The 27,393-nt window shown below is 46.5% G+C and overlaps 1 protein-coding gene across 1 annotated transcript in view; it reads left to right on the forward strand.

Moving 5' to 3' along the window:
* si:dkey-96f10.1 (6-phosphofructo-2-kinase/fructose-2,6-bisphosphatase) overlaps positions 1-27,393 on the forward strand; it is an 88,406-nt gene that overhangs the window by 36,810 nt on the left and 24,203 nt on the right. The window contains exons 4-7 of the mRNA XM_056302078.1: positions 12,921-12,987; positions 19,410-19,484; positions 19,626-19,682; positions 24,707-24,828. Of these exons, the coding sequence (XP_056158053.1) occupies positions 12,921-12,987; positions 19,410-19,484; positions 19,626-19,682; positions 24,707-24,828 (321 nt within the window). The remainder of the gene's footprint in view (positions 1-12,920; positions 12,988-19,409; positions 19,485-19,625; positions 19,683-24,706; positions 24,829-27,393) is intronic.

Here is a 27,393-nt window from a genome sequence, read left to right on the forward strand (position 1 = left end):
GGTCGAACAGCAGATGGTCAATGTGGACTGAACGTCGGTTCACTCCATTCCACACCAGGTAGGTGACTGGTCCGAGTCTCTTTTCCACTGTCCCTTTCGTCCACCTCTCCTTTCCTCCACGGAAGTTTCGGATCAGTACTGAGTCCCCCTCTGACAGGTGTCTCAGCTTCGAGGCGGGTTGGTCATGATAGTCCTTCTGCTTTTGTTGTTTGGCCCCCACCACTCGAGCAAGGTCTGGCTTCAGCAGGCTGAACCTGGTCCTAGGCTGACGTTTGAGGAACAGTTCTGCTGGTGGGCAACCTGTAACGCTGTGTGGTGTGGTCCTGTATGACAACAGGAAGTTGGCGAGCCTGTGTTTCACTGTAATAGTGACGTTTTGTTTCTTCTCATCGAGCAGCTGTTTCAGAAGTGAAGCTTTCACCGTCTGGACTGCTCTCTCTGCGGCACCATTAGAAGCAGGATGGTAAGCTAGCACCAAGGTCTGCTTAATGCCGTTGCTTTTCAGGAATGTTTTGTACTCCAGCGAGGTGAATTGTGGACCGTTGTCCGAGACGATCTCCTCAGGAAGACCGTAGGACGAAAAGATGCTCCGCAGCACTTCGATCGTTTTGGCGGCGGTAGTTGTTGCCATGGGGATCACCTCAAGCCATTTTGAATGACTGTCTACTAACACTAGGAAGTGTTGCTGATCCTTCTCTGCAAAGTCAATATGTAGCCTCTGCCACACTCTCGTAGGCCACTGCCAGCAGTGTAGTGTTGCTACTGCTGGTAGTTTCCTCACACTCTGACAAGCATCACATTGCTGCACTGCACGTTCGATATCACTGTCCAACTGAGGCCACCATAAATAGCCCCACGCCAAACTTTTCATCCTGCACCCTCCGGGGTGCCCTTGGTGTAGGTCGTACAGTAGTCGTTCTCTGTGTGCTGGTAGGATGATAATTCGAATTCCCCACAGAATGCATCCTTGTTCCACAGACAGTTCATTCCTTCGGTTGAAGTACGGTTTCAGTGTGTCATCGTTGATGTAACTCGGCCATCCAGACCGGGTCAGTTCCAGTACCTTGCATAGAACTGGGTCCTTGAGAGTGCTCTGTGCAATCTCTGTAGCCTGCACGGGTAGCTCATCTACTAATGAGAAATAAAAAATGCTGTTCTCCTCCGCTGTGTTGTCCTTTTCTTTCCCCGGCAGTCTAGATAACGCATCCGCATTTGCATTGTCCGCTGACGTTCTGTACTCTATACTGTAGTCATAAGCCATAAGCCTCAGTGCCTATCTGCATACGCAAAGCGGCTAGTGTAGGGATTTCTGACTTGGGTCCTAAGATGGCAAGGAGGGGTTTATGGTCAGTTATTAAACTGAATTTGCGGCCATAGAGATATTTATGAAATTTGGTCACGCCAAATATTATGGCCAACGCCTCCTTCTCTATCTGACTATATTTACTCTCTGCCTCTGTCAACGTACGTGACGCAAAGGCGATTGGTTTCTCGTCCCCATTTTCCATTATGTGCGACATTACCGCACCTATCCCATAAGGGGATGCGTCACAAGCTAATCTCAGTGGTTTCTGCGTGTCGTAGTGTACTACCACTGAGCTTTTCACTAACTGTTCTTTGGCAGCCTTGAATGCTGCTGCACTCTCTGGTGTCCATTTCCATTCGACTTCCTTCTTCAGGAGTTGGTGTAGTGGCTGCAATACGGTCGACAGATCTTTCATGAAACGGCCATAATAGTTTAACAGTCCTAGGAATGACTGTAGCTCTGTGACGTTTGTGGGCTGGGGTGCATTTACGATGGCGGCAACCTTTGTCTCAGTGGGGTGAGGTCCCTCTTTATCTATCAGATGCCCCAGGTACTCTACTTTCTCCTGCATGAAGTCACATTTTGCTCTTTTCACTCTTACCCCGTAGCTCTCCAGTCGGCTCAAAACCTCATCTAGGTTCCTCAGGTGCTCCTCTCTTGTTCTGCCTGTGACTAGTATGTCAACGAGGAAGCAGGTCACATGCTCTAAGCCTTGTAGTATCTGGTCCATCACATTCTGGAACATAGAAGGTGCACTCGACACTCCATATGAAAGTCTGTGATAAACATACAGTCCTTTGTGGGTATTTATTGTTAAATACTTCTCTGAGTCCTTCTCTAACTCAAGCTGTTGGTAGGCATGTGAGAGATCTAATTTACTAAAGAGAGTGCCCCCGGCCAGTGTGGCGAAGAGATGCTCGGCGTTCGGTAGTGGATAGGTCTCCTCTTCCACACTCTGATTAACCGTGACTTTATAGTCTCCACAGATACGAATTGACTTGTCTGATTTGGATACAACTAGTATCGGGGCAGCCCACTGACTATGGTCTATCATTGAGATAATACCAGCTTTTTCCAGCCTATCTAGCTCTTTTCAACTGCGTCTTTTAGTGCGTATGGCACTGGTCTTGCCTTTCTGAAGACAGGTTTTGTATCTGGCTTCACTTTGATATTTGCCTTAAATTAACGAACAGTGCCAGGCTCCTCAGCAAATACTGCTTTGTGGCTCTGTAACACTGCCTCTACATCTGTGTTATCACTGCCCCCTGCTGGTGTAACTGAGAACATGCTTGCCCAGTCTAGTTTAAAATTGGCCAGCCAGTTACGGCCAAGGAGGGCTGGTCTGTCACCTTTCACAATCACAAGAGGTAAATCTCCACTCTGGTTGTCATATTTCGCATTGACAGTCACTTGGCCCATCAAGGGAATGATCTCACCGGAAAAGGTTGACAGACGCACTTTACTTTCGTTCAGTGGCAGGTGTGAGAGATGTTCCTTGTACACTATCTCAGATACCAGGGTTACGGCAGCTCCTGTGTCAAGCTGCATGTCTACAGGGTTTCCTTCTAACTTAATATTGACCTTAATGTCCTTTTTTCCATTACCAATTGTATTCGTGGAGTACACTATATTCATCGGATACGCACCAAACAGTTCATCCTCATTTCCATCTCCTCTCTCACTTGGACTGTGGTCTTCAGCCACATACTGTGTATGTCCCTGTCTATTTTTAGTTTTACACATTCTTGCTATGTGCCCTACCTTGGAACACTTATGGCATGTCTCGGTTTTATACCTACATACTTGAGCTGCATGGTTGTTACCTCCACATCGGTAACAGGGTTGGTGCGTTTCTGTTCTCGGTGGTCTAGAGTTATCACTGGTAGGTTGCTTGCTTTTCCACTCGCTGGTGGACGACTTGCTTCTCCACGCACCCTTGCTTGTTCTCTTCTTGTCTATCTTATTCACAGTTGCAGCTCCGCTTGGTTTGCTGGCAAACTCCAGCGTATTCTTTGACGCCATTTCCATAGATAAGGCCAGCTCACATGCTTTTGCAAAAGTCAGATTGTGTTCTGCGAGCAACTTTCTCTGAATAGCCTCCACCCTTAAACCACTAACAAATCGGTCTCTCAGTGCTTCATTTAAATGCTGACCGAATTCACATTGTGTGGACAGGTGCTTTAAAGCAACAACATAATCGGACACTGACTCATTTTCTAGTTGGTTTCTTTTCTGAAATCTAAAACGTTCAGCTACTCGGTTTTTCTGTTATGCAGAGGTTCTTTAGTAGGCCATAGGCTTCTGTGCCTATCACAGACAGAAAAACATTGGCCTTTTTACGGTCCTCCACTTCATTAACGATCATCCATTGCTCCAATCTTTCAAGGTATGACTCGAAGTTGTTAGGGCTCGGTCTGTTGACCAACCTGGCAACCAGCAATGAGAGCGGGGGAAGGGCGCGTCTGAAACACCTGCAGCCTACCTACTCGATAACCACTCTAGTATAAGTTTGTTTGCTTTCCAGAACTCGTCGCGAGTTTGTCCTGAACAGTCCCGTGAGTAAATTCTTCGTCTCGAGTTTTTGTGACATTTCTGTGTCTCCCGGTGGAGTACAGACTGTAGTATTCTCCGTGTTTTTTGCTTGTTTGATTATTCCCTTGTGTCAGTTCTCCTTGAGAGCTTGTTCGGAGAAGAACTCTCTTTGTGTTTTCCCCATTGGATTTTCCCATCGTGCTTTTCTAGTTGAGATCAAGTTTTTGATATTCTAATTTCTCCTCTCTCACTGTGGATCTTATTACTCGGTTGGACTTCTACCTTAAAGGAGCAGTTTGTGTTTTTTTTCCCCTTTCGGACTTTAAAGGAGCAGTTTGTGTTTTTTTTCCCTTTCGGACTTTAAAGGAGCAGTTTACGTTTTTTCCCTTTCGGACTTTAAAGGAGCAGTTTACGTTTTTCCATTTTTAAGAAGCTATTCTCAAGTTCCGCCTAAAGCGCCTCCCCCTTCTGTCCAGGCCCGGCCGGCTCTCCTCTACGAGTCCTGCCAGGTTGGTGCTTTACTTTGTCTTGTGTTGTCGCTATTGGGTTCGTTCTACAAACCTTAACAGAAGTCCTCTTTACCTTCCTTGTATTCAGCAATATTGCCGATGAAATGCGCCATGCTTGTGCTTGGCTTGGCTAGCTAGTCTTTTCTTGCTAGCTGGCTGTAAGCTAGCTTGTAGCGTCACGTTGCTTCGTCCGCTTTTATTAACTACTGGGATTACCTTCTCACATTAAAGGTATCCCATCCGTCGTCGCCACTGTAATATATTCTCTGTATTATCTGGATGTATCTTATACTGCTAATATATCCATAACAGTGATTTGAGCCGGAGACCAATTTCCAACATCTGGTCCTCTTTATTGTAACTCTCCGACTGTCGCAGCAGTCAACATCCGGGGTATATGAGAGCCTAGCTTAACCACCACTAGGTAGCGCTGTTGGTCTACTACAGATACTTTCACTAAGCTCGAGTCAGCGTCTAAACCAACTGCTTGCCTACTTGACCCCTTATCAGCAAAACGTTTTAAAGAACTCTGGCCTTTCCTGGGACCTACAATGCTAGACATTGTTAATTTATCACTTACTACTGACATTGTTCCCAGCAGTTTTAAGACAGCTGTGTTTAAACCTCTACTTAAAAAACCGCACCTCGATCCAGGGTCTCTTAATAACTATCGGCCAGTCTCTAATCTTCCATTCTTCTCTAAAGTACTAGAGAGAGTTGTATATCAACAACTTTCGACCCATATAAAAGAAAACCATCTATATTAACCTTTTCAATCGACTTCCAGGGCCTGTCACTCCACTGAAACTGACCGACCGAGTGGTGAACGATCTTTTACTAGCTATGGGCTGTGATTCCACTTCTGTGCTTCTACTAACGAACCTCAGTGAAGCCTTTGACACTGTTGATCGCTGTATACTATTAGATAGATTAAATTGTAATTTTGGTGTCTCTGGCTTAGCTCTCTCTTGGCTTAAGTCCTACTTATCTGGAAAAACACATTGTGTCTGCTATCGTAACATTACATCAAAATTCTCCGATGTTAAATATGGCGTACATCAGAGCTCAGTTCTTGGCCCCTCTATATTTCTCACTTTATATTTCACCTCTTGACCAAATTATACGCAGTTATGGAATACATTTCCATTGCTATGCTGATGATGCTCGGCTGTATGTGCCTATAAGGGCTGATGATCATACTCATATGATTAATTTAGAGGCCTGCTTGGCTACTGTGAAAAATTGGATGTCACTTTACTATCTGCTTTTAAATTCAGATAAAACCGAGATGCTGGTCATTGGCCCTGCTACAAACAGACACCAATTTGATCAAGTAACGATAACAATCGACAACTCTGGTTTCACAAAGTGTGGCAGCCGAACCTCTTGGCGTTACGTTTGATCCCAGCCTTTGGTAAGCACATTAAAGAACTCACCAAGACTGCCTTTTTTCATTTACACAACATAGCTAAAATTCGGTCTTTCTTGTCCATGACTGACGCAGAGACTCTTATACATGCATTTGTTTCATCCAGACTTGATTACTGTAATGTTCTGGTTTCAGGTCTGCCACATGCTAGTACTAGAAGTCTTCAGATGGTTCAGAATGCTGCTGCTAGAATCCTAACTCAATATAGTTAATTTGACCATATTGTAATGTTTCTTATTATAAATGAAGAAACTAGGGTTCAACAGTTACAACTATTTATTAAAGTACTGTGACAACTCCGCTCACATCTGCATCAAGTATTGTGTGATGTCTTCCTCTGCCGGAATCATACAGACTATTAAATTTGTGGCTACTGCCCTCGGATGTTAAGTATTGGTATAAATATTAGTATTAACTCTTATCACCACATCCCCTTTCCTTTAGATGTAGCTATAGACAAACAAACTATTCATCTAACCTTAGTAGCAACTTCAAACTGTAATAAAAACATTCTTGTCACCCACAAGCATGAAGAACTTTTTGTTTTCAACAGCATAAACAAACATTTGTATCTATTTTTTTAAACAGCATAACCAGGTTCCTTTTACTAAGTGTTCATGTTTGATTTCCGTCTTTCTTTCAAGACAACTCACAAGGATACAGCTCAGTTTTTTTAATTTTACATTACAGATTCAACTGGTCAGGTGCTTTGACCTTGCGTGTGGATCTTCTCAGTACAGGTAAGTGTGCAGGTGATGTGCGTCTCTGCTCAGCTGGTGGTTCAGCGGATGCAGTGTAGGTTGGATCTTCTTCATTTATTTGTTCTTGCAGTGTCTCTTGTGTCTTCAGCAAGCTCCTTGGATTCCTCCTCAGGATTTGACCATCCTCTGAACTTACTGTGTAGGATCTTGGACTTACTTCCTCCAGAACAGTGGCTTTCTTATTCCAGCTGTTGGAATCTTCGAGTCTCACTGTATCATGTCTTGCCAGTGGCGTTTGCTTTTTGTCTCTTTTGCAGATGCATTTGTTTCTGTTTCACCTCTTTGTGCTTCTTTTGCTCTTCAGTGCAGGGAAGCATGGTGCGTAGCCTACATCCCATCAGAATCTCAGCAGGAGACTTGCCATGTTCAAGTGGCGAAGCTTGGTAACTCAACAGAGCTAGATATGGATCTGAGCGGCTTTCTTGTGCTTTCTTGAGCAGCTGTTTGACTATGTGAACTCTTTTTTCTGCTTTATCATTTGACTGGGCATACAGGGGCTTGAGGTCACATGTCGAAAGTCATACACTTTGGCGAAGTCCTGGAACTCTTTGCTGCTGTATCATGGTGCATTGTCACTGTAGAACATCTGTGGGATTCCATGTCTTGCAAAATTTGACTTCATGTGTCTAACCACACAAGTAGCAGATATGCTGGGAAGCAGCACCATCTCTGGATAATTTGACAGGTAGTCGATCACCAGCAGATAATTATTTCCATCCAGGTGAAACAGGTCAGTCCCAACTTTCTGCCATGGCTCGTCTGGTAGGTGTGTGATTGCCATTGGCTCTTTTGGCTGTTTCGCGTGATACTTCAGACAGGTCTCACAGCTTGAGACCAGCCTATCGATGTCTGCATTGATTCCTGGCCAATAAACGGCTGTTCTGGCCCTTCTCTTGTATTTTTCCATACCGAGGTGCCCCTCGTGCAGCCTTTTCAGCATCTCTGGTCTCTGTGACTGAGGAATGACAATTCTGTTTTTTCTGAGTAGAAGCCCGTTGACGACACTCAGCTCAGCTCTGATGTTGTAATACTGTTGACATTCACCTCTAGGCCAACCCTCATTCAGATTCTTGATGACTTTCTGTAGTCCTGTGTCCTTTTCTGTTTCAGCTGCAATCTGCTTAGATTTCACGTCAGCCACGGGTAGTGATTCAGTAATCAGGTTCATGTGGAGAGTCACATCCATCTCTGTGGAGCTCCCGCTGCGTGCTTCACTCGGTGTCGCCGCCCTGGACAGAGCATCAGCAAGCACAATGTGCTTACCCCGTGTGTAGATCAGTTCAAAATCATAGCATTGTAGCTTCATCATCAGTCTTTGAATTCGCGATGACATCTTGCTGAGGTTTTTCTTGATGATGGCTATTAACGGCTTGTGGTCTGTCTCTGCCACGAACGTGGCAAACCCAAACATGTAGTGAGGGTGAACTGGGAACATCCGGCAGAGGCCCCTGTCTGTGAGGTCTTCAACTCCCACCTCTGGAAGAAGTTCTCGTGTATCCCAAGGGAGGCTGGGGACATGGAGTCTGAGTGGGCCATGTTCAAAGCCTCTATTGCAGATGTGGCAGGTAGGAGGTGTGGTCATAGGGTCACCGGTGCCTGTCGAGGTGGCAATCTAAGAACCCGCTGGAGGACACCGGCAGTGAGGGAAGCCATCAGGCTGAAGAAGGAGGTCTTTTGGGCTTGGTTGGCCCAGGGGTCTCCTGAATCAGCAGACAGGTACCAGGAAGCCAGAAGGGCTGCGTCTTTGCTGGTCGCAGAAGCAAAAACTCAGGTGTGGGAGGAGTTCGGTGAGGCTATGGAGGAGGACTTTCGGTTGGCCTCAAGGAAGTTCTGGTAAACCATCCGGCGACTCAAGAAGGGGACGCAGGGCTTGACTCACGCTGTGTTCAGCCGGGGAGGGGAACTGCTTACCCGGACTGGGGATGTTGTGGGGCAGTGGAAAGAACACTTTGAGAAGTTCTTGAATCCGGCTAACACGTCCTCAGTGGAGGAGGTAGAGTCTGAAGATTCGGGGGAAGCCCCACCCATATCCCCGGCAGAGGTCCCTGAGGTAGTTGGGAATCTCCGTGGTGGCAAGGCGCCGGGTGTGGATGAGATTCGCCCTGAGATGCTGAAGGCATCTGGACATTGTTTGGCTGTCTTGGCTGACACGCCTCTGAAGTGTCGCGTGGAGGTCGGGGACAGTACCTGTGGAGAGGCAGACTGGGGTGGTGGTTTCCACATTTTAAAAAAGGGACCTGAGGGTGTGCTCCAATTATCAGGGCATCACATTGCTCAGTCTTCCTGGGAAAGTCTACTCTAGGGCTCTGGAAAGGAGGCTCCGACCGATTGTCGAACCTCCATTCCAGGAGGAACAACACGGATTCCATCCTGGCTGTGGAACAACGGACCAACTCTTTACCCTTGCGGAAATGCTGAGGGAGGCATGGGAGTTTGACCAGCCAGTCTACATATATTTTGTGGACTTATGACCGTGTGTGACCGTGTACCCCGGGGCACTCTGTGGGGGTATGGGGTATGGGGGCAGTTGCTACAAGCCATCCGGTCCTTGTATAACCAAAGTGAGAGCTGTGTCCGCATTCTCGGCACAAAGTCAAACACGTTTTTGGTGGGTGTCGGACTCCGCCAAGGTTGTCCCTTGTCTGCGATTCTGTTTGTAATATTCATGGACAGGATCTCAAGGCGCAGCCAAGGTGAGGAGTGTGTCCATTTTGGGAACCTCAAAATTACATCTCTGCTCTTCGCAGATGATATAGTTTTGTTGGCTTCATCAGAATGCGACCTCCAGCGCACACTGGGGCAGTTTGTAGCCGATTGTGATATGGCCGGGATGAGAGTCAGCACCTCCAAGTCTGAGGCCATGGTTCTCTACCAGAAAATGGTGGATTTCTCCCTCCGGTTTAGGGTTGAGTTGTTGACTCAAGTGAAGGAGTTCAAGTATCTCTGGGACTTACTCACGAGTATGGGTAGGATGGAGCGGGAGAATGACAGGCGAATTGTTGCAGCATCAGCAGTAATACAGACGTTGTACCGGAGCGTTGTGATGAAGAGGGAGCTGAGCCAGAAGGCAAAGCTCTCAATTTACCAGTCAATCTTTGTTCCAATCCTCACTTATGGTCATGAGCTTTGGGTAGTGACCGAAAGTGTGAGATCGCGGATACAAACGGCTGAAATGAATTTCCTCCGTAGGGTGTCTGGGCTCAGCCTTGGAGATAGGGTGAGGAGCTCGGACATCCGGAGGGAGTTCGGAGTAGAGCCGCTGCTCCTTCGCGTCGAAAGGATCCAGTTGAGGTGGTTCCGCCATCTGATTAGGATGCCTCCTGGGCGCCTTCCTTTGGAGGTTTTCCCAACTGGGAGAAGACCCCGGGGTAGACCCAGAACTGCTGGAGGGACTACATGTCCAATCTGGCCTGGGAACACCTTGGGATGACCCGGGAGGAGCTGGAGGGCGTTGCTGGGGAGAGGGACGTCTGGAGTGCCCTACTTAGCTTGCTGCCACCGCGACCCGACCCCGGAGAAGCGGCTGATGATGAGATGATGAGATGAGAGATAGTTGAGTGCTTCACAACCTGTACTGCGTGTCGGGTCGTTTTCTGTCTCAATGAATTTACCAAGCACTGTTCTGCCGACGAGATTATAGTGTATAGATTACTGACTAGTGCAAACTGTTCTCTTCTCTCACGTCTTTCCTCTCCCTCTGAATGATGTGTTTTCCTTTCTCTTTTTGTGCGCGTGAATGGTGTGATTTGAGTCTCCCTTATGTGCACATGAAGTCTGTCCTCCTCCCAGGTCTCCATGGTGACGGTGGTCTCCAACTGGACACTGCTTGGCATCCCCTCATTACATTTTATTTTTTATATATCTTATGAAACCATATAATTTTGTGATCTGTTATTCTTCATAAATTTTATAATTCCATCATAATTGTCTTTCAATGTTGCATTTTGTAAATTGTGTAAACACAACATCCATTGCACATTGTCCATCTAGGGAGAGAGATCCCTCCTCTGTTGCTCTCCCTGGGGTTTCTTCCTATTTTTTCTCCCTGGGTTTTTTTAGGGAGTTGTTCCTTATCCGATGCGAGGGTCTAAGGACAGGATGTTGTGTTGCTGTAAAGCCCCTTGAGGCAAATTTATAATTTGTGATATTGGGCTACACAAATAAAATTGACTTGACTTGAGTCAGGAAGGGGAAGCAGGGCTGTGTTCAGCCGGGGAGGGAAACCGCTGACCCGGACTGGGGATGTTGTCGGGCGGTAGAAAGAACACTTTGAGGAGTTCCTGAACCCGGCTAACACGTCCTCGGTAGAGGAGGTAGAGTTTGAAAACTCGGGAGAAGCCCCACCCATATCCTTGGCAGAGGTCTCTGAGGTAGTTAAGAAGCTCCTTGGTGGCAAGGCGCCAGCTGTGGATGAGACTCGCCCTGAGATGCTGAAGACTCTGGACATTGTTGGATTGTCTTGGCTGACACGCCTCTTCAGTGTTGCGTGGTGGTCGGGGACAGTACCTGTTGAGTGACAGGATGGGGTGGTGGTTCCCATATTTAAAAAAGGGGACCGGAGGGTGTGCTCCAATTATCGGGGCATCACACTGCTCAGCCTTCCTGGAAAAGTCTACTCTCAGGTGCTGGAAAGGAGGCGCCGACCAATTGTCGACCCTCGGATCCAGGAGGAATGATGCGGATTCCGTCCTGGCCGTGGAACAACGGACCAACTCTTTACCCTTGGGGGAGTGCTGAGGGGGGCATGGAGGTTTGACCAGCCAGTCTACATGTGTTTTGTGGACTTGGGGAAGACTTATGACCGTGTACCCCGGGGCACTCTGTGTGGGGTACTGCGGGAGTATGAGGTACAGGGGCAGTTGCTACAAGCCATCCGGTCCTTGTATAACCAAAGTGAGAGATGTGTCCGCATTCTCGGCACAAAGTAAGTCATGTTTTCGAATGTGAAATGGCCGGGATGAGAGTCAGCACCTCCAAGCTGAGGCCATGGTTCTCTACCGGAAAATGGTGGATTTCTCCCTCTGAGTTGGGGATGAGTTGTTGCCTCAAGTGAACGAGTTCAAGTATCTCGGGGTCTTGTTCAAGAGTGAGGGTAGGATGGAGCGGGAGATGGACAGGTGGCTTTGTGCAGCATAAGCAGTAATGCGGACGTTGTACCAGACCGTTGTGTTGAAGAGGGGGCTGAGCTGGAAGGCAAAGCTCTCAATTTGCCAGTCAATTTCGTTCCAACCCTCACCTATGGTCATGAGCTTTGAATAGTGACTGAAAGGGCGAGATTGCGGACACAAGCAGCTGAAATTAGTTTCCTCCATAGGGTGTCTGGGCTCAGCCTTAAAGATAGGGCGAAGAGCTGATATCCGGAGGGAGCTCGGCGTAGAGCCGCTGCTCCTTCGCATCGAAAGGAGCCAGTTGAGGTGGTTCGGCCATCTGACTAGGATGCCTCCTGGGCGCCTTCCTTTGGAGGTTTTCTGGGCACGTCCAACTGGGAGGAGACCCCGGGGTAGACCTAGAAGTCGTTGGAGGGACTACATGTCCAATCTGGCCTGGGAACGCCTTGGAATCACCCAGGAGGAGCTGGAGGGCGTTGCTGGGGAGAGGGACGTCTGGAGTGCCCTGCTTAGCTTGCTGCCATCGCGACCTGACCCCAGAGAAGCAGCTGATGATGAGATGAGATGAGATGAGATGAGATGAGATGAGATGAGATGAGATGAGATGACATGACATGACATGACATGACATGACATGACATGACATGACATGAGATGAGATGAGATGAGATGAGATGAGATGAGATGAGATGAGATGAGATGAGATGAGATGAGATGAGATGAGAGGAAGGAACAGTCCTGGAGAATTATGACAGGATGAGGGGAGACCTGACCTATGAACTCTATCAACAATATGCAAGTTCTGTTATCCATTGGGATGACCGTCCAGCAATAAAGATAAACTACTTCCTCCAAACAGGATTAGGGAGAAACTCTGGGTACATACCATTGTGATCGAGACAATTAGCATGTTCGTGCTGCTTCATATAAAGTGGGTATGCTCTGAGATCAGGGCACGTACTTGGGCATCTAGGCTCGTGCGTCTATTCATGAACATATCAAAGTGTAACAATACTATAAGAGATTTTTGTCTCGCTCCCCATTTAATGACAGATTGGAATTAAATAATTGCCACGACATATATAGAAAATAGTACTTAAGAACTGTAACAAATAACATGTAAGTATTAGGGTTAGAACCAATCAAAAGTGGGTTGTTTGAACTTGAACTGATCAGACAGTGTCTTTTTGCAGTATAGACCAAATAACACTGTTTTTTTAAAAGAATGAACCAGTGCATTATTTATTTGTGTTACTTTGCTCTACATGTGCACAGGGCCTGTGCTGTTGCAGCGCTGAAAGATGTGTATGCTTACTTTACCCAAGAGCAAGGCCAGGTTGCAGTGAGTAAAAAAACACATTATACTTTCTTATTATTTCTCAATCTTTAATTTTATGTTTACCATTCTTCCACTACATAATCATAACTGCTGTACAATGTGTTGTATGACAGAGATGGTTCAAGTTTTTCCGTCTGAAAAGTTTCTTGTGAGTCATCTTACCATGTGTCCATCGTTAAAACAGATGCTCAGTTCATCATATTGGAACTCCCAAGAAAGTCATTAATCAATGATCTTTCAGTAGCGCGCTGGACGCAGCGGCTACTGCGGATCCCTGTTCAGTTTTCTTTGTTATTTATATTGTAGCGAATTCGGGGGGCTGTCCGGGAAACGCCACAGCCGGGACGCGAACCCGTGTCTCCCACTCCGCAAGCGACAACGTTAACCAGTCGACTAAAGGGTCTGTTAGTCAAGGACCAAGTGTCTACTTATACATGCACGTTACATTACCCCCTCCTTCGGGAAGCGCGTCCCCGCGCTTAAGCATATCAGCTCCTTCACGCCTCTGGGCGCACGCGCTTCCGATAACCTCACGGTCTCAACATCCTACTTCTGACACCAATGTAGCAAATTAAGGGAGCAGTCCGGGAACCGCCACAGCCGGGACGCGAACCCGTGTCTCCCACTCCGCAAGCAACAACGTTAACCAGTCGACTAAAGGGTCTGACCCGTTAGTCAAGGACCAACGTGTCTACTTATCCAATATGTTACTTTTAAGTTTATTTACAAGTGTAGGTTATGCGATCTTCTACAGTCTTCTACTTCCTTCCACCATCACGGACAACTTCCCCATCGATATTATCCGCTCACCTCGCAGTGGAAACGCTGAGAAGAGGGGGAAGCAAGGCGGGCTACATGCTAAGCTAAGTAGCGTTCCCTTCAAAGTTTCCCTCCCCAGCATCTTTATGGCTAATGTCCGATCGTTAGCTAACAAAATAGACGAGATAAGACTCAGGCTGTCCTCTCAGAAAAGGCTGCAGAACTGCTGTCTGCTGATGTTGACGGAGACTTGGCTCAACAGCAACATAGCCGACTCGGCAGTCAAGCTAGCGGGCTGCACAGCCTTCCGTGCTGACAGGACAGTGAACTCCGGCAAGATCCGCGGGGGAGGTTCGAGTATTTATGGCCAAAACGTTTGGTTCAACATTATAAAGTGACCATTACCATCGCCGCTGTGTACCCCCCCCCCCACATGCTAATGCTAAGACACTAGCACTTAAGCAACTACATGTGCCATCAGCAGACAACAGACCAAACACCTGGACAATGCCTTTATCATAGGTGGTGATTTTAATCTGGCTAACCTCAGGGCTGTATTGCCCAAATTACATCAACATGTCTCCTACCCCACTAGGGGACAAAACACCCTGGACCATCTCTATACTAACATTAGGGACTCATACAAGGCTACTCTCTGCCCCCACCTGGGACATTCTGACCACCTCTGCCTGTTCCTGGTCCCAGCCTACAAACCCCTCATAAAACTGATCAAGCCAGTAGTAAAGACAATCACTCTCTGGCCAGAAGGAGCAGTCTCTGAACTTCAGGACTGTTTTGACGATACGGACTGGAGTATTTTTGCACATTCAGCCACCCATGGCTCCCATATAGACATTGCCGTGCTATCCTACATTAATTTTTGCACCGGGAGTGTCACAACAACAAAAAATCAATCTGCACCTTTCCAAAACAGAAACCCCGGATGACCAGTGAGGTCCGGCAGCTGCTGAAAGTCCAGGATGCAGCATTCAAGTCAGGTAACTGCCAGGCCTACAGCACAGCCGGATCCAACCTCAAAAGGGGCATCAGAATAGCCAAACATAACTATTCCCTACGAACAGAGGACCACTTTCACAATAACTCCGATCCCTGGCGAATGTGGCAAGGCATTCAGTCTATCACAGACCACAAAAGCTCCAATAGCAGTCCCACTGTCCATGATGCCTCCCTCCCAGATGAGCTAAATCATTTCTATGCCCACTTCGACAAGGACAATACTGACCCAGCCACAAAAATCCCCACCCATCCAGAAAACCAGGTGCTCACTCTATCGATCGCAGAGGTCAGAGAATCACTGCACTGTGAACACATGGAAGGCTGCCAGCATCCCGGGTCGCGTCCTCCAGGAATGCTCCGACCAGCTGGCTAAGGTCTTCACAACTATATTTAACCTCTCACTGTCCCAATCCATATTCCCGACATGCTTTAAGACCACCTCCATCATTCCTGTCCCCAAGAAATCAACTACCACATGTCTGAATGACTACCGACCCATAGCACTGACCTCCATTGCCATGAAGTGTTTTGAGAAACTGGTTCTGGCTCACATCAAAAACACTATCCCCCCAAATTCGACCCACATCAGCTCGCCTACCGTCCCAAAAGGTGTATGGAGGGTGCCATTGCCACTGCCCTGCACTTTTCTCTGACCCACCTTGAAATTAACAACACATACATCCGAATGTTGTTTATAGATTATAGCTCTGCCTTCAACACTATCATCCCCGCCAAACTAACCACCACACTCCTCTCCCTTGGCCTCAACCCCTCCCTCTGTAACTGGACCCAGGACTTCCTGACTAACAGACCTCAGTCTGTTAGGTGAGATGACCACGCCTCCTCCACCCTGACCCTCAGCACAGGTGCCCCTCAAGGCTGTGTTCTGAGCCCCCTCCTTTTCTCCCTCTTTACCCACGACTGCCTGCCAACTCACCCTTCAAATGTAATAGTTAAGTTTGCGAATGACACCACAGTCATTGGCCGTATCACCAACAATGACGAGACAGCCTACAGGGACGAGATTCAGCACCTCACATCATGGTGCACTAACAACAATCTTGTCCTCAATGTGCAGAAGACGAAGGAGCTGATTGTGGACTTCAGGAGAAAGGGTCCATTTGTACACTCTCAGAGTTAAATTAACACCCATAAAGTTAAATTAACACTCAGGATTTTACTGTGTAGAAGCTGCAGCCACTCCCTCATGCACATCAATGGGGTGGAAGCGGACCGTGTCTTCAGCTTTAAATTCCTTGGAGTCCACATCAGCGAGGAACTTTCCTGGACATCAAACACCTAGGCCCTTGTGAAAAACGCCCAACAATGCCTGCATTTCCTGAGGAGGCTGAGGAGCGCCTGTCTTACACCCCTAAATTCTCACCAACTTCTACCACTGCACCATAGAGAGCACCCTGACCAGCTGCATCTCAGTGTGGTACAGCAGCTGCAAATCAGTAGACCAGAAAGCTCTGCAGCGGGTCATCAAGGCGGCCCAGCATATCACCGATACCCAGCTCCCAGCCATAAAAGACATTTATCACAAACGCTGCCTTCGAAGGGGTCTGAGCATCAGCAGAGATCCCTCCCACCCCAACCATGGGACTGTTCTCCCCCCTGCGCTCTGGGAGGCGCTACAGGAGCCTCAGAGCCCGCACTACCAGGCTCAAAAACAACTTCTTTCCTGGCTACCCGCTGAATGTCCATAAATATGTTTATACTCGTGCTTTTGTTTTTACTTATCTTTAGCTTTTAAGTTTTCATGTGCGTATATCTTATAATGTGTTTGCTGTGTTTGTCTGTGTCTGTCTTGCACTGTTTGGTGAAGCCGCAGCCCTCATTTCATGTTTAACATGTGCCTGCACATTGTTTTTAATGACAATAAATTTAATTTAATTGAACTGAAATGAATTGAACTGAATTGAATTGTATATTGCTAGTTTAAAAATTCATTTTTCTAGAATGTACAATACAAACTCTTATTGAAAACAGATGACTCTGTGACTTTACAAACCACAGAGTGGGAAAGAGACTTTGGTGTCACCATGGATGCCACCTTCTGGAAGTATATTTGTAATAACAAAATACAACCTTTTTGGGGGCCTTTCCCCCCCAATTGTATCCGGCAAATTACGCTATTTTCCAAGCCGTCCCGGTCGTTGCTCCACCCCCTCTTCCTATCCGGGAGGGGGGCTTCAGACTACCACATGCCTCATCCGATACATGTGGAGTCACCAGCCGCTTCTTTTCACCTGACAGTGAGGAGTTTCTCCAGGGGGACATAGCGCATGGCAGGATCACGCTAGTGCAGCGACCAGGACACATACCCACATCCGTCTTCTCTCCCGCAGACACGGCCAATGGTGTCTGTAGAGACGTCCGACCAAGCCAGAGGTAACACGGGGATTTGAACCAGAGATCCCCGGGTTGGTAGGCAACGGAATGGACCTCTACGCTACCCGGACGCCCTCAAAAATGTAACGCATCTGCATTTGGGTCATTGTGTGGAGTGCGGGGGAGGTGTGTCGAAGGGGTCTGGCTGGGAGAGCTGGCGTTGGATCGGCTGAGGGAGCCTGGTCTGCTGCGTCCGGTGGGCCCAAGAACGACGGCCTTGCCTGGAGCAGCGCCTGAAGAGGAAGCACCAAGGGCGTTCTGATAGGACGTGGAAGCGGGGCAGGCTAAGCTAACTGCTAGCTCATACAGACCGGCAGTTCTGACAGTCATTTTGGCTGGCGTTCATTATTGTTCTTAAGTGTTTGTGTTTTTTGCTTTGTTTTCTGTTTTTGGTGGTGTTTTTGGAAATGTGGATGTGTTTTTATCTTTTGTGTTGCATTGCTGTGAGCTGGGTGAAACAAAATTTCATTTCTTTTGTGTACTCGAGTACATGATAGAAATGGCAATAAACTGTTCTTTATTCTTGATTCTTGAAAAATGCAACTTATCCAATACAAAGTCTTACATAGAGCTCATATCAACCAACACCGATGCTCAAAATGGTATTTGTAGACAAAGACACTTGGCCACATTGTACTCACAATACATACCTCGACACCATTTTGCCCATTCAAAGGCTTCACATAAAAGGCCTCTTTGAACAGGGAGTCAAAGAGGATATCTATGTGAAGAGGGAACGACCATCACTGTACATCTGTCGCCATCTTACAATGCTGTCATTGCAACCATTCCCCAATCCTCTGTGAATAGTACACATTGTACATTTACATGTACATGTCCAATCGGGCATGGGAACGCCTTGGGATTCCCCAGGAGGAGCTGGAGGGTGTTGCTGGGGAGAGGGATGTCTGGAGTGCCCTAATTAGCTTGCTGCCACCGTGACCCGACCCCGGAGAAGCGGCTGAAGATGAATGAATGGATGAGGACCTGCAGGAGTAGCTGGAATTGAAGAACTAATTTTGTTTATGCTCTCATCAACCTTATTGCAGAAAAAGTCTAGAAACTCATGGGCTGTGAATGGTGAGCAGCTAGTAGAGGGCTGCTTTTTAGTAAATTTAGCTACAGTGCCAAAGAGAAATCTGGGATTATGTTTCTTAATATTGATTAAGTGAGAGAGATACGCTGCTTTTGTGGCAGCTAAGCACACTTGTATTTCAATAAACACTCATGCCAAGATAGGTCAAAAACTTCCAATTTTGATTTACGCCATTTACGTTCCAGTCTCCTGCAGGTCTGCTTAAGAGCACGTGTCTCATCATTAAACCAGGGTGCAGGCCCCTTTAGTCGCCTAGCTCCGATAGTGAGAGGTGCAACTGAATCGTGGAGACTAGAGAGGGCCACATTTAACTCACTAGTGAAATTTTCAACAGAGCCAGTTACCACAGTGAAAGGAGCCAAGACTTCAGGCAGCTGCTGGCCAAATGCAGCAACAGTGGCGGGACCAATGTGGCGAGTGGCAATTACATCTGTAGTGATATTAACTGAACAGGCCAATAAAGCTTCAAATTTGATGAGAAAATTATCTGACACAGCAGATGTGGTTGGTAAGACATTCAGATCAGAAACAGCTATTCCCTTTAGATAAAACCAAATCAAGGATGTTACCACTGCAATGAGTCGACTCTTGAACAAACCGAGTCAACCCAAAAGTATCAGCTAGTGCCAGAAAGGCTTTACTTAGAGGATCAGCCGCCTTGTTCTGATGAATATTGAAATCACCAAGAATTAGAATCTCAACAGTATGACTAACTAGACCTGAGATAAATTCTCCAAATTCTTCAAGAGATAGTGAGTAACAGCCAGGAGGTCAATAGAGTATCACAATCTGGACTGAGCTGAGTCTATTCATGGCTGAGGGAGATGGACCAAGAACAAGAGCCCCAAAAGACTGGAATTTAGATTCAAGCTCTAGAAGTTAAATTGAAAATAGACTTAAACATTAAGGTGACACCCCCACCTTGTTTATTTACCCGAGCTACATGATCACAAGTACAGTCAGGTGGGGAAGCTTCATTTAAGGGAAGGAAAACGTTTAATTTCAGCCATGTTTCACATAACCCAATCATATTGAAAGAAAGTGACTGACTCATTCTTGGTTCTGAAACATAGTTGGTGAAGCACTGTTTCATAGTATCATGATAAGGATCCAGAAGACACATCTTTCTTCTGACATTCTATTCTCTTTGCCTTGTAAGGTGTTTGATGCCACAAATACCACCCCAGAGCGCAGAGAGGTCATTCTCAGCTTTGCTAAGGAAAACGGATACAAGGTCAGGATCGTATTTTCTTTGTTGCTCTACAAGTGGAAAGCTGAGGGGGGAAAATCCTGATATTCATTATTTTATTTAAAGTAATCAAAACATTAATCATGATAAATAAATCGTTCTATCACTCCCTTCCTATTCATGCAGGTGTTCTTTGTGGAGTCCGTTTGTGACGATCCTGAAATCATTGAAGAAAATATTAAAGTAAGTGAACAAAGGAGAGTGGTGTGCTTGCGCATGTGACCAGGAAGTTGTGGTTCCAAGACTCGGTCCAAGCGCTGTTTTCAGCCAAGGCACAGAATGCTTCTTTTTATTAGTGGAACAGATTGAACCAATCAGAAGCATACAGCACAACTTTGTACTTGAGGAAAAGGCTGATTTTGCAGTCACAAATACACCAGGAAAAGCATTTTTGAGACAGTCCACAGCCAAAAACACTTTATGGGCATACAGTATTCTCTTTCTGTATTCTGACGTTTTTTTTCTCTTCCCCTCGCCCTTTTAACCCTTCCATTGTCTTCCCGCTTAGTTTCTCACATGCCTGTATGTGCGGGGGGGGGGGGGTTGTGTGGGTGTATTTGTTTTCGTTTGTATACACAAATGATTGATGGATGAAAGGAAAAACCTGAATGCTTGACCCCTACACTTTAGGGGTCCGGGGTGCTGTTCTCCTGTGAGGGCCTCTTTCCTGGCATGGTTTGGGCCCACGGCAAGTCAATACAAAGTTATTCTGAGAGATCACCTTTGTCCTGCGAGGAAAAATGTCTATCCTGATGGGAAGGGTCTCTTCATGGAGGACAATGTCCTCATCTTGCATCCTCAAGCCTGCACAGTAGAGAACAGGGTTGTTGCACAACCTATACAAAGATCTAGGTCATCAAGATGGCGCCCCAGACGGTAGCCTCGGTTCTGCGCTGTCTTGTACTTGTTCTGTTTTTGTTTGTTTAGTTTCCATCGCCCACTCACTGATCACATGCAGCAGGGAAGAACGTTTAAGCCTCCAGCTGTCCACTGGACAAACTGGACAGACTTTTTTTTTTACAGACTTTAACCGAACGTTTTTTGATCGGTACAGCCCTGTGTGGACTACAATGAAGACACCGAAGGGGGAAGTGCTCGTTAAACTGCGACAGCGGGGATTTAGAACCGCGCTCCCGTCAGTCCAACTGGTGAATTTCCGCTCTCTGGCCAACAACATGGACAAACTGCTACTCATAAACGGAAATAAAACCAAAGCTGGACTTTTCCAGATCTACCGCCCGGTGTCTCGCTGAAACCTGGCTTAGTGAGCATATAACGGACAGTACACTTCATCTGCCGCAGTTCCAACTCCTCTGGGTGGACTGCTAAACGGAGCTATTGGCGGGACAAATGGGGTGGCGGCACATGCTTCTGCATAAATGAAGGTTGGTATACGGATGTCACACTGTTGAAATCATGCAGCCCTCACTTAGAGACATTTTTCACTGACTGTAAACCATTCTATTCACCGCGGGAATCTTCATCATTTTTTCTGGTCGGTGTCTATACTCACCCCAGGACTGTGTTAAAGAGGTGTTAAAATGCATCCGGGTGGTGTGGTGGTCTACTCCGTTGCCTACCAACATGGGGCTCGGTGGTTCGAATCCCCGTGTTACCTCTGGTTTGGTTGGGCGTCCCTACAGACAAAATTGGCCGTGTCTGCGGGTGGGAAGCCGGATGTGGGTATTTGTCCTGGTCACTGTACTAGCGCCTCCTCTGGTCGGTCGGGGCGCCTGTTCAAGAGGAAGGAGGAACTGTGGGGAATAGCGTGATCCTCCCACGTGCTATGCCCCCCTGGTGAAACTTCTCACTGTCAGGTGAAAAGAAGCGGCTGTCGACTCCACGTGTATGGGAGGAGACATGTGGTAGTCTGCAGCCCACCCCAGATCAGCAGAGGGCATAGAACAGTGACCCGAGACGGCTCAGAGGAGTGGGGTAATTGCCTGGATATAACTGGGGAGAAAAAGGGGGAAAAGAAGAAAAACGGAGGCGTTAAAACACCTGGCTGATCAAATTACAAACATGGAGCACAAATATCCAGACTCCCTACTCATTATCCTTAGATATTTTAACAGAGCAAACCTCAGCCACGACCTGCCAAAATACAGACAGCATGTTAAATGTCCCACCAGGGACAAAAACACCCTGGATCATTGCTGCACAATATTAAAGTACGCCTATCTCTCTGTCCCCCGTGCAGCCCTGGGGTTATCTGATCGCTGTCTGATTCATCTCATCCCAACCTACAGGCAGAAACTAAAATTTGCAAAGCCTGTGGCTAAAACTCTGAGGAAAATAACCAATGAGCCAAAACTGGAGGTCCAGGCCTACCTCGACTGCACTGACTGGAACGTTTTTGAGGGTGTATCTACAGACCTGGACAGACTTACTGACACTGTGACATCTTACATCAGCTTTTGTGATGACATGTATGTGTCCACCAAACTTTCTGTACCTTCAACGACAATTAGCCCTGGTTCACAACAACACTCAGGCAGATTTGTCAGGCCAAAGATGAAGCCTACAGGAGCGAAGATATGATCCAGTACAAAAAGCCAGAAATACACTCATAAAGGAGATCAGAGTGGCAAAAATGTGCTACTCTGAAAAGTTGAAAGACATTACGAACTACAGGAAACCATCCCCCCACACTGCAGGGGACCATCAACTGGCTGACAATCTAAAAGGGTTTTACTGCAGGTTTGAAAAGTGAACTTTCACACCCCTCACCCTCTCCAGCCTCAGCACACAACCAACTGCAATCCCTGCCAACCACTCTGCCCTCCCCACTCTGAACCCCCACCCACACTCAGGATCTGTGTTGAGGACATGTGCTGGCTCGCCCAGAGACAGAATACCTGGAAGGCACTGGGCCTGGATGGCATGTCACCCTCCTGTCCGTCTGAAAGTCTGTGCTGACCAGTTGGCCCCCATTTTCACACTGATCTTCAACAGATCACTGGAGCTGTGTGTAAGTCCCCTCCTGCTTCAAGAGCTCCAGTATCATCCTGGTCCCCAAGAAACCCCATATCACAGGATTAAATTTCTACAGGCCCACTGCCCTAACATCTGTGGTCATGAAATCCTTCGAGAGATTGATGTTTGCCCACCTGAAGGGAATCACAGGCCCCCTGCTTGACCCCCTGCAGTTTGCCTACCGAGCAAACACGTCAGTGGAGGATGCAGTTAACAGGATTGCATTACAACACTTCAACTCCCCAGGGACATTCGTAAGGGTCCTGTTTGTGGACTTCAGCTCAGTGTTCACACCATTGTCCACGATATCCTCCATTCCAGAAGGATTGCCTCATGCTGTTGCTCTCACTTCTCTCACTTAATGAACGTCCATTTATTTTTGTCCATTTGTCCATAATTACATAGTTGGTTTTGGACTTATTTTGTTTCAAGAGAGCATTTATGTTCTTGTGTGGCCCTCAACAGAGACTTCAAGAATCCCAGGCCTAAATTACTGCCACCACCACCACCACCACTACTACTACTACTACTAATAATAATAATAATAACGCTAATAATCACAACAACAACAACAATAATAATAATAATAATAATAATAATAACGCTAATAATAAAAAAACGTCTGTGGTCATGAATTCCTTCGAGAGATGGTCTTGGCCCACCTGAAGGAAATCACAGGCCCGACTCCCTGCAGTTTGCCTACCGAGCAAACAGGTCAGTGGATGATGCAGTCAACATGGGATTGCATTACATCTTCCAACACATCGACTCCCCCGGGACATACGCAAGGGTCCTGTTTGTGGACTTCATCTCAGCATTCAACACCATCATCCCAGATATCCTCCATTCCAAACTCACCTGGCTCACTGTACCAGCCCCCATCATTAAAAACTTCCTGACAGACAGGAGGCAGCAGGTGAGACTGGGGAAAATCACATCCAGCACTTGGACAATCAGCACTGGCACCCCCCCCCCCCCAGGGAAGTGTGTTCTTCCCTCTAGTCATCTCCCTCTACACAAATGACTGCGCCTCAGGCAACCCATCTGTTAAACTCCTGAAATTTGCAGATGACACAACCATCATTGGCCTTATCCGGGATGGTTACGAGTCTGCATATAGATGGGAGGTTGATCAGCTGGCCCTCTGGTGCAGCCATAACAAGCTGGAGCTGAACACACTCAAAACAGTGGCGATGACAGTGGACTTCAGGAGGAGTCCCCCATAACTGCCCCCCTCACCATACTCAACAGCATGGTGCCTATGGTGAAAACCTACTGGATTCTGGGTTCTGTAATATCAAAGGACTTAAAGTGGGCATCCAACATAGACACAATCATCAAAAAGGCCTAGCAGAGGATGTACTTTCTCCACCAACTCAAGAAGTTCAACCTGCCTCCAGAACTGTTGATCCAGTTCTACACTGCAATAATCCAGTCTGTTCTCTGCACATCCATCACTGTCTGGTTTGGTTCAGCCACCAAACAGGACAGGGACAGACTACAATGGACAGTTAGGTCTACAGAGAAAATCATTGGTGCCAACCTGCCCTCCATTCAGGACTTATACACCTCAAGACTCAGGAAACGGTCAGGCAACACACTGCAGACCCATCACACCCTGGTCACAACTTGTTCCAACTCCTCCCCTCTGGTAGGAGCTACAGAGCACTGTACCCCAAAACAACCACATATAAAAACAGTTTCATTCAAATTAATGCTTAACATTGTCAAACAATTCCAACCATGTTGTATATACTGTACTGTACATGTAGTGTATACTGTACTGTACATGTTGTATATACTGTACATATACTGGTACACTCTGTCATGTCTATCTACTTCAGGCATGTATGTCAGTAAGCTGCTACCATCTATTTCAGCATCTCTCATATATTCTCTGCACCATTGCACATTATCACCTTTTATTTCACCTGTATAAGTCAGTCCTTGTGTATATATGTGAAGATTGCTGTGTTGTAGTGTTGTTATTCTATGTTAAGTACACTGAGAGAACCACGAAACCAGTCACATTCCATGTATGTGCAAACCTACATGGCCAACAGACATGATTCTGATTCTGATCTGCCCTTGCCAAATAAATATGAATAATCTTATCTATCTATCTATCTATATATCTATCTATCTATCTATCTATCTATCTATCTATCTATCTATCTATCTATCTATCTATCTATCTATCTATCTATCTATCTATCTATCTATCACCATAGCAAGTAAAGCTGAGCAGTCCTGACTATGTGGACTGTGACAAGGAGGAGGCGACAGCTGACTTCCTGAAGAGGATTGAGTGTTACCAGGTCACCTACGTCCCACTGGAGAACGACAAAGACCGGTGAGAAAATATCCCGCACACAGCGTGTTCATTTCTTATAATCACACAAAATTAACATGAAAATATTATGAACAAAATTGTGTCAAAATGTGATATATAGCTTTGACCTTTGACCTCCCCCCGACTTGTCCAGACATGCCCAACCCCCCCCCCCTAGATTTTACATTACTTGCCAGCGCCAACGATCTTAAGAGGGTCCTACAGAGGGAGAATGTTTTATTTTGAAAACAAGGAGAGCTGCATAAGTAAGACTAACTCCATGCTTCCAGCAAATGTCCCGCTCCTCGTCCAATCAGAAACAAGACATGTGTAATCGCCACCCCCTGCCATGCCCCATGTCCAGTAAGAAGCTCCATAAGTAAGACTAACTCCATACAGCCAGGAAACGTCCCGCTCCTCGTCCAATCAGACACAAGACACGTGTGATCAGCACCCCCCTGCCATGCCCCATGTCCAGGAAGAAGCACAAGTCATTTTAGATGAGAATCAAAGAAGGAAAACAAGTATTTAATGACTGAATAAAGGTTCTGTGATGCTGCCTGGAAAACCCCCTCTCTGTTTACAGAGCCGGCCAGACGGGAGGTTGCAAGAACAAAACCATGAAATCATAAATCAAGTGTCAAAGGTTAATCAGCATCTGATGTCACATTGTTAGAAAATAATCAACTGGAAAAGTAAAGCAGATTTGGACAAAAATTAGATTTTTAAAAATTGCAATTTGGCAATTATTTTGAGAGAGAATGTATATTTTAACAATATTTTTAATAATTTTGTTTTTTTCCAGAAAAGGTAAAATGAGTTGTATGCCATATCTGAACAGAAATTAATAGATGGATCTGATATCAAATCCATAAATCAGATTTCCATACCGGATCAGTCGAGGCCTGGGTTAGCAACGACGGCCACCAGTACTGTTGGCCAGCAGGGTGCCGGTGGAAACTATGCTACTGTTGGGTGAAGGAGAAGGAGAGGGGGAAGGCATGTGCAGAGGCAGCGGGAGAGAAGGAAGGGTAGGAGTGTGGCGGTGAGAGTCAGAACTTTAAATGTTGGCACTATGACTGATAAAGGGAGAGATCTGGCTGATATGATAGAGAGAACGAAGGTAGATATACTGTGTGTGCAAGAGACCAGGTGGAAGGGGAGTAAGGCCAGGAGTATCGGAGGTGGGTTCAAACTCTTCAACCATGGTGTGAATAGGAGGAGAAATGGGGTAGGGGTAATTCTGAAGGAAGAGTATGTCAAGACTGTGCTGGAGGCGAAGAGAGTGTCGGACAGAGTGATGAGTATGAAGCTGGAAATCGAAGGTGTGATGATGAACGCTATCAGCACATATGCCCCGCAAGTTGGGTGTGAGATGGAAGAAAAAGAAGAATTGTGGAGTGAGTTGGATAACGTGGTGGAGATGGTACCCAAGGAGGAGTGAGTGATGATTGGAGCAGACTTCAAAGGTAAAAATGAGAATAAGACCGTCCATCCATCCATCCATTATCCGAACAGCTCATCCTGCTCTCAGGGTTGCAGGGAGGCTGTAGCCTATCTCAGCAGTCGTGATGCAAAATGAGAGGGTCTCTTGAATTTTTCCACCAACAAAAATATTGATCAAGTACAACATGGTCGTCTTTTGTTCCACAATGATACACTAAATAAAATTAGACGAAGAAAAAAAAGACTGAAAACATGCAGATTTACTTAATTATCTGCCATCTTGAGCTGGTCTGATGGCGGTGAGCTCAATGAGTTGTGTTCAGGTGAAATGAATTGAATGGCCGCCGCGACCAGCTTTTAGTAACATCCACGGAACTGTTTATATTCTACCAGTCACGCCTGAATTATCTACCATCTTGGCCGAGTAGAACAGGGAAGGAAAACTATTTCAAATGCCAGGCAGAAAAGTCTGATGAAGATTCAAAACGGCTGAAGACAGGAAAACAAACCAAATCCCCCCAGAACAGGACTTCCTGGATGTGTTTTTAAACAGCAGAAATCAAACACAGAAAGAGGTTAAAAAGAGGAAGCAGCGGAGAGCTCGCCTCGGTACGGTAAGGATCCTGATGTGCTACAGTCTGATGAGAATAAGACCAATTAAGAGTAAAAATAAAAACAGTATACATAGATAAAAACAAATATCAAACATTTGTAAAAGCTTTCATAAAAAGAAAAGATGTAAAATAAGCTGGAGACTTGGTGTGCCTCAGTTCAGTAGGAAGATGTAAAAGAAGCTAGAGACTTGGTATGTCTTAGTTCAGTAGGAAGATGTAAAAGAAGCTAGAGACTTGGTTTGTCTTAGTTCGGTAGCAAGATGTAAAAGAAGCTAGAGACTTGGTATGTCTCAGTTCAGTAGGAAGATGTAAAAGAAGCTAGAGACTTGGTGTGTCTCAGTTCAGTAGGAACCTGTAAAAGAAGCTAGAGAATTGGTGTGTCTCAGTTCAGTAGGAAGATGTAAAAGACGCTAGATACTTGGTGTGTCTTAGTTCGGTAGGGAGACAGGTCCATAGTGTGGGGCTCTAACAGCAAAAGCCCATCACCCTTTGTGACAAACCGAGACCTGGGAATAACCAGCAGGGC

The sequence above is a fragment of the Lampris incognitus genome, chromosome 2, assembly GCF_029633865.1.
Source record: "Lampris incognitus isolate fLamInc1 chromosome 2, fLamInc1.hap2, whole genome shotgun sequence".
NCBI classification, from domain to species: domain Eukaryota; kingdom Metazoa; phylum Chordata; class Actinopteri; order Lampriformes; family Lampridae; genus Lampris; species Lampris incognitus.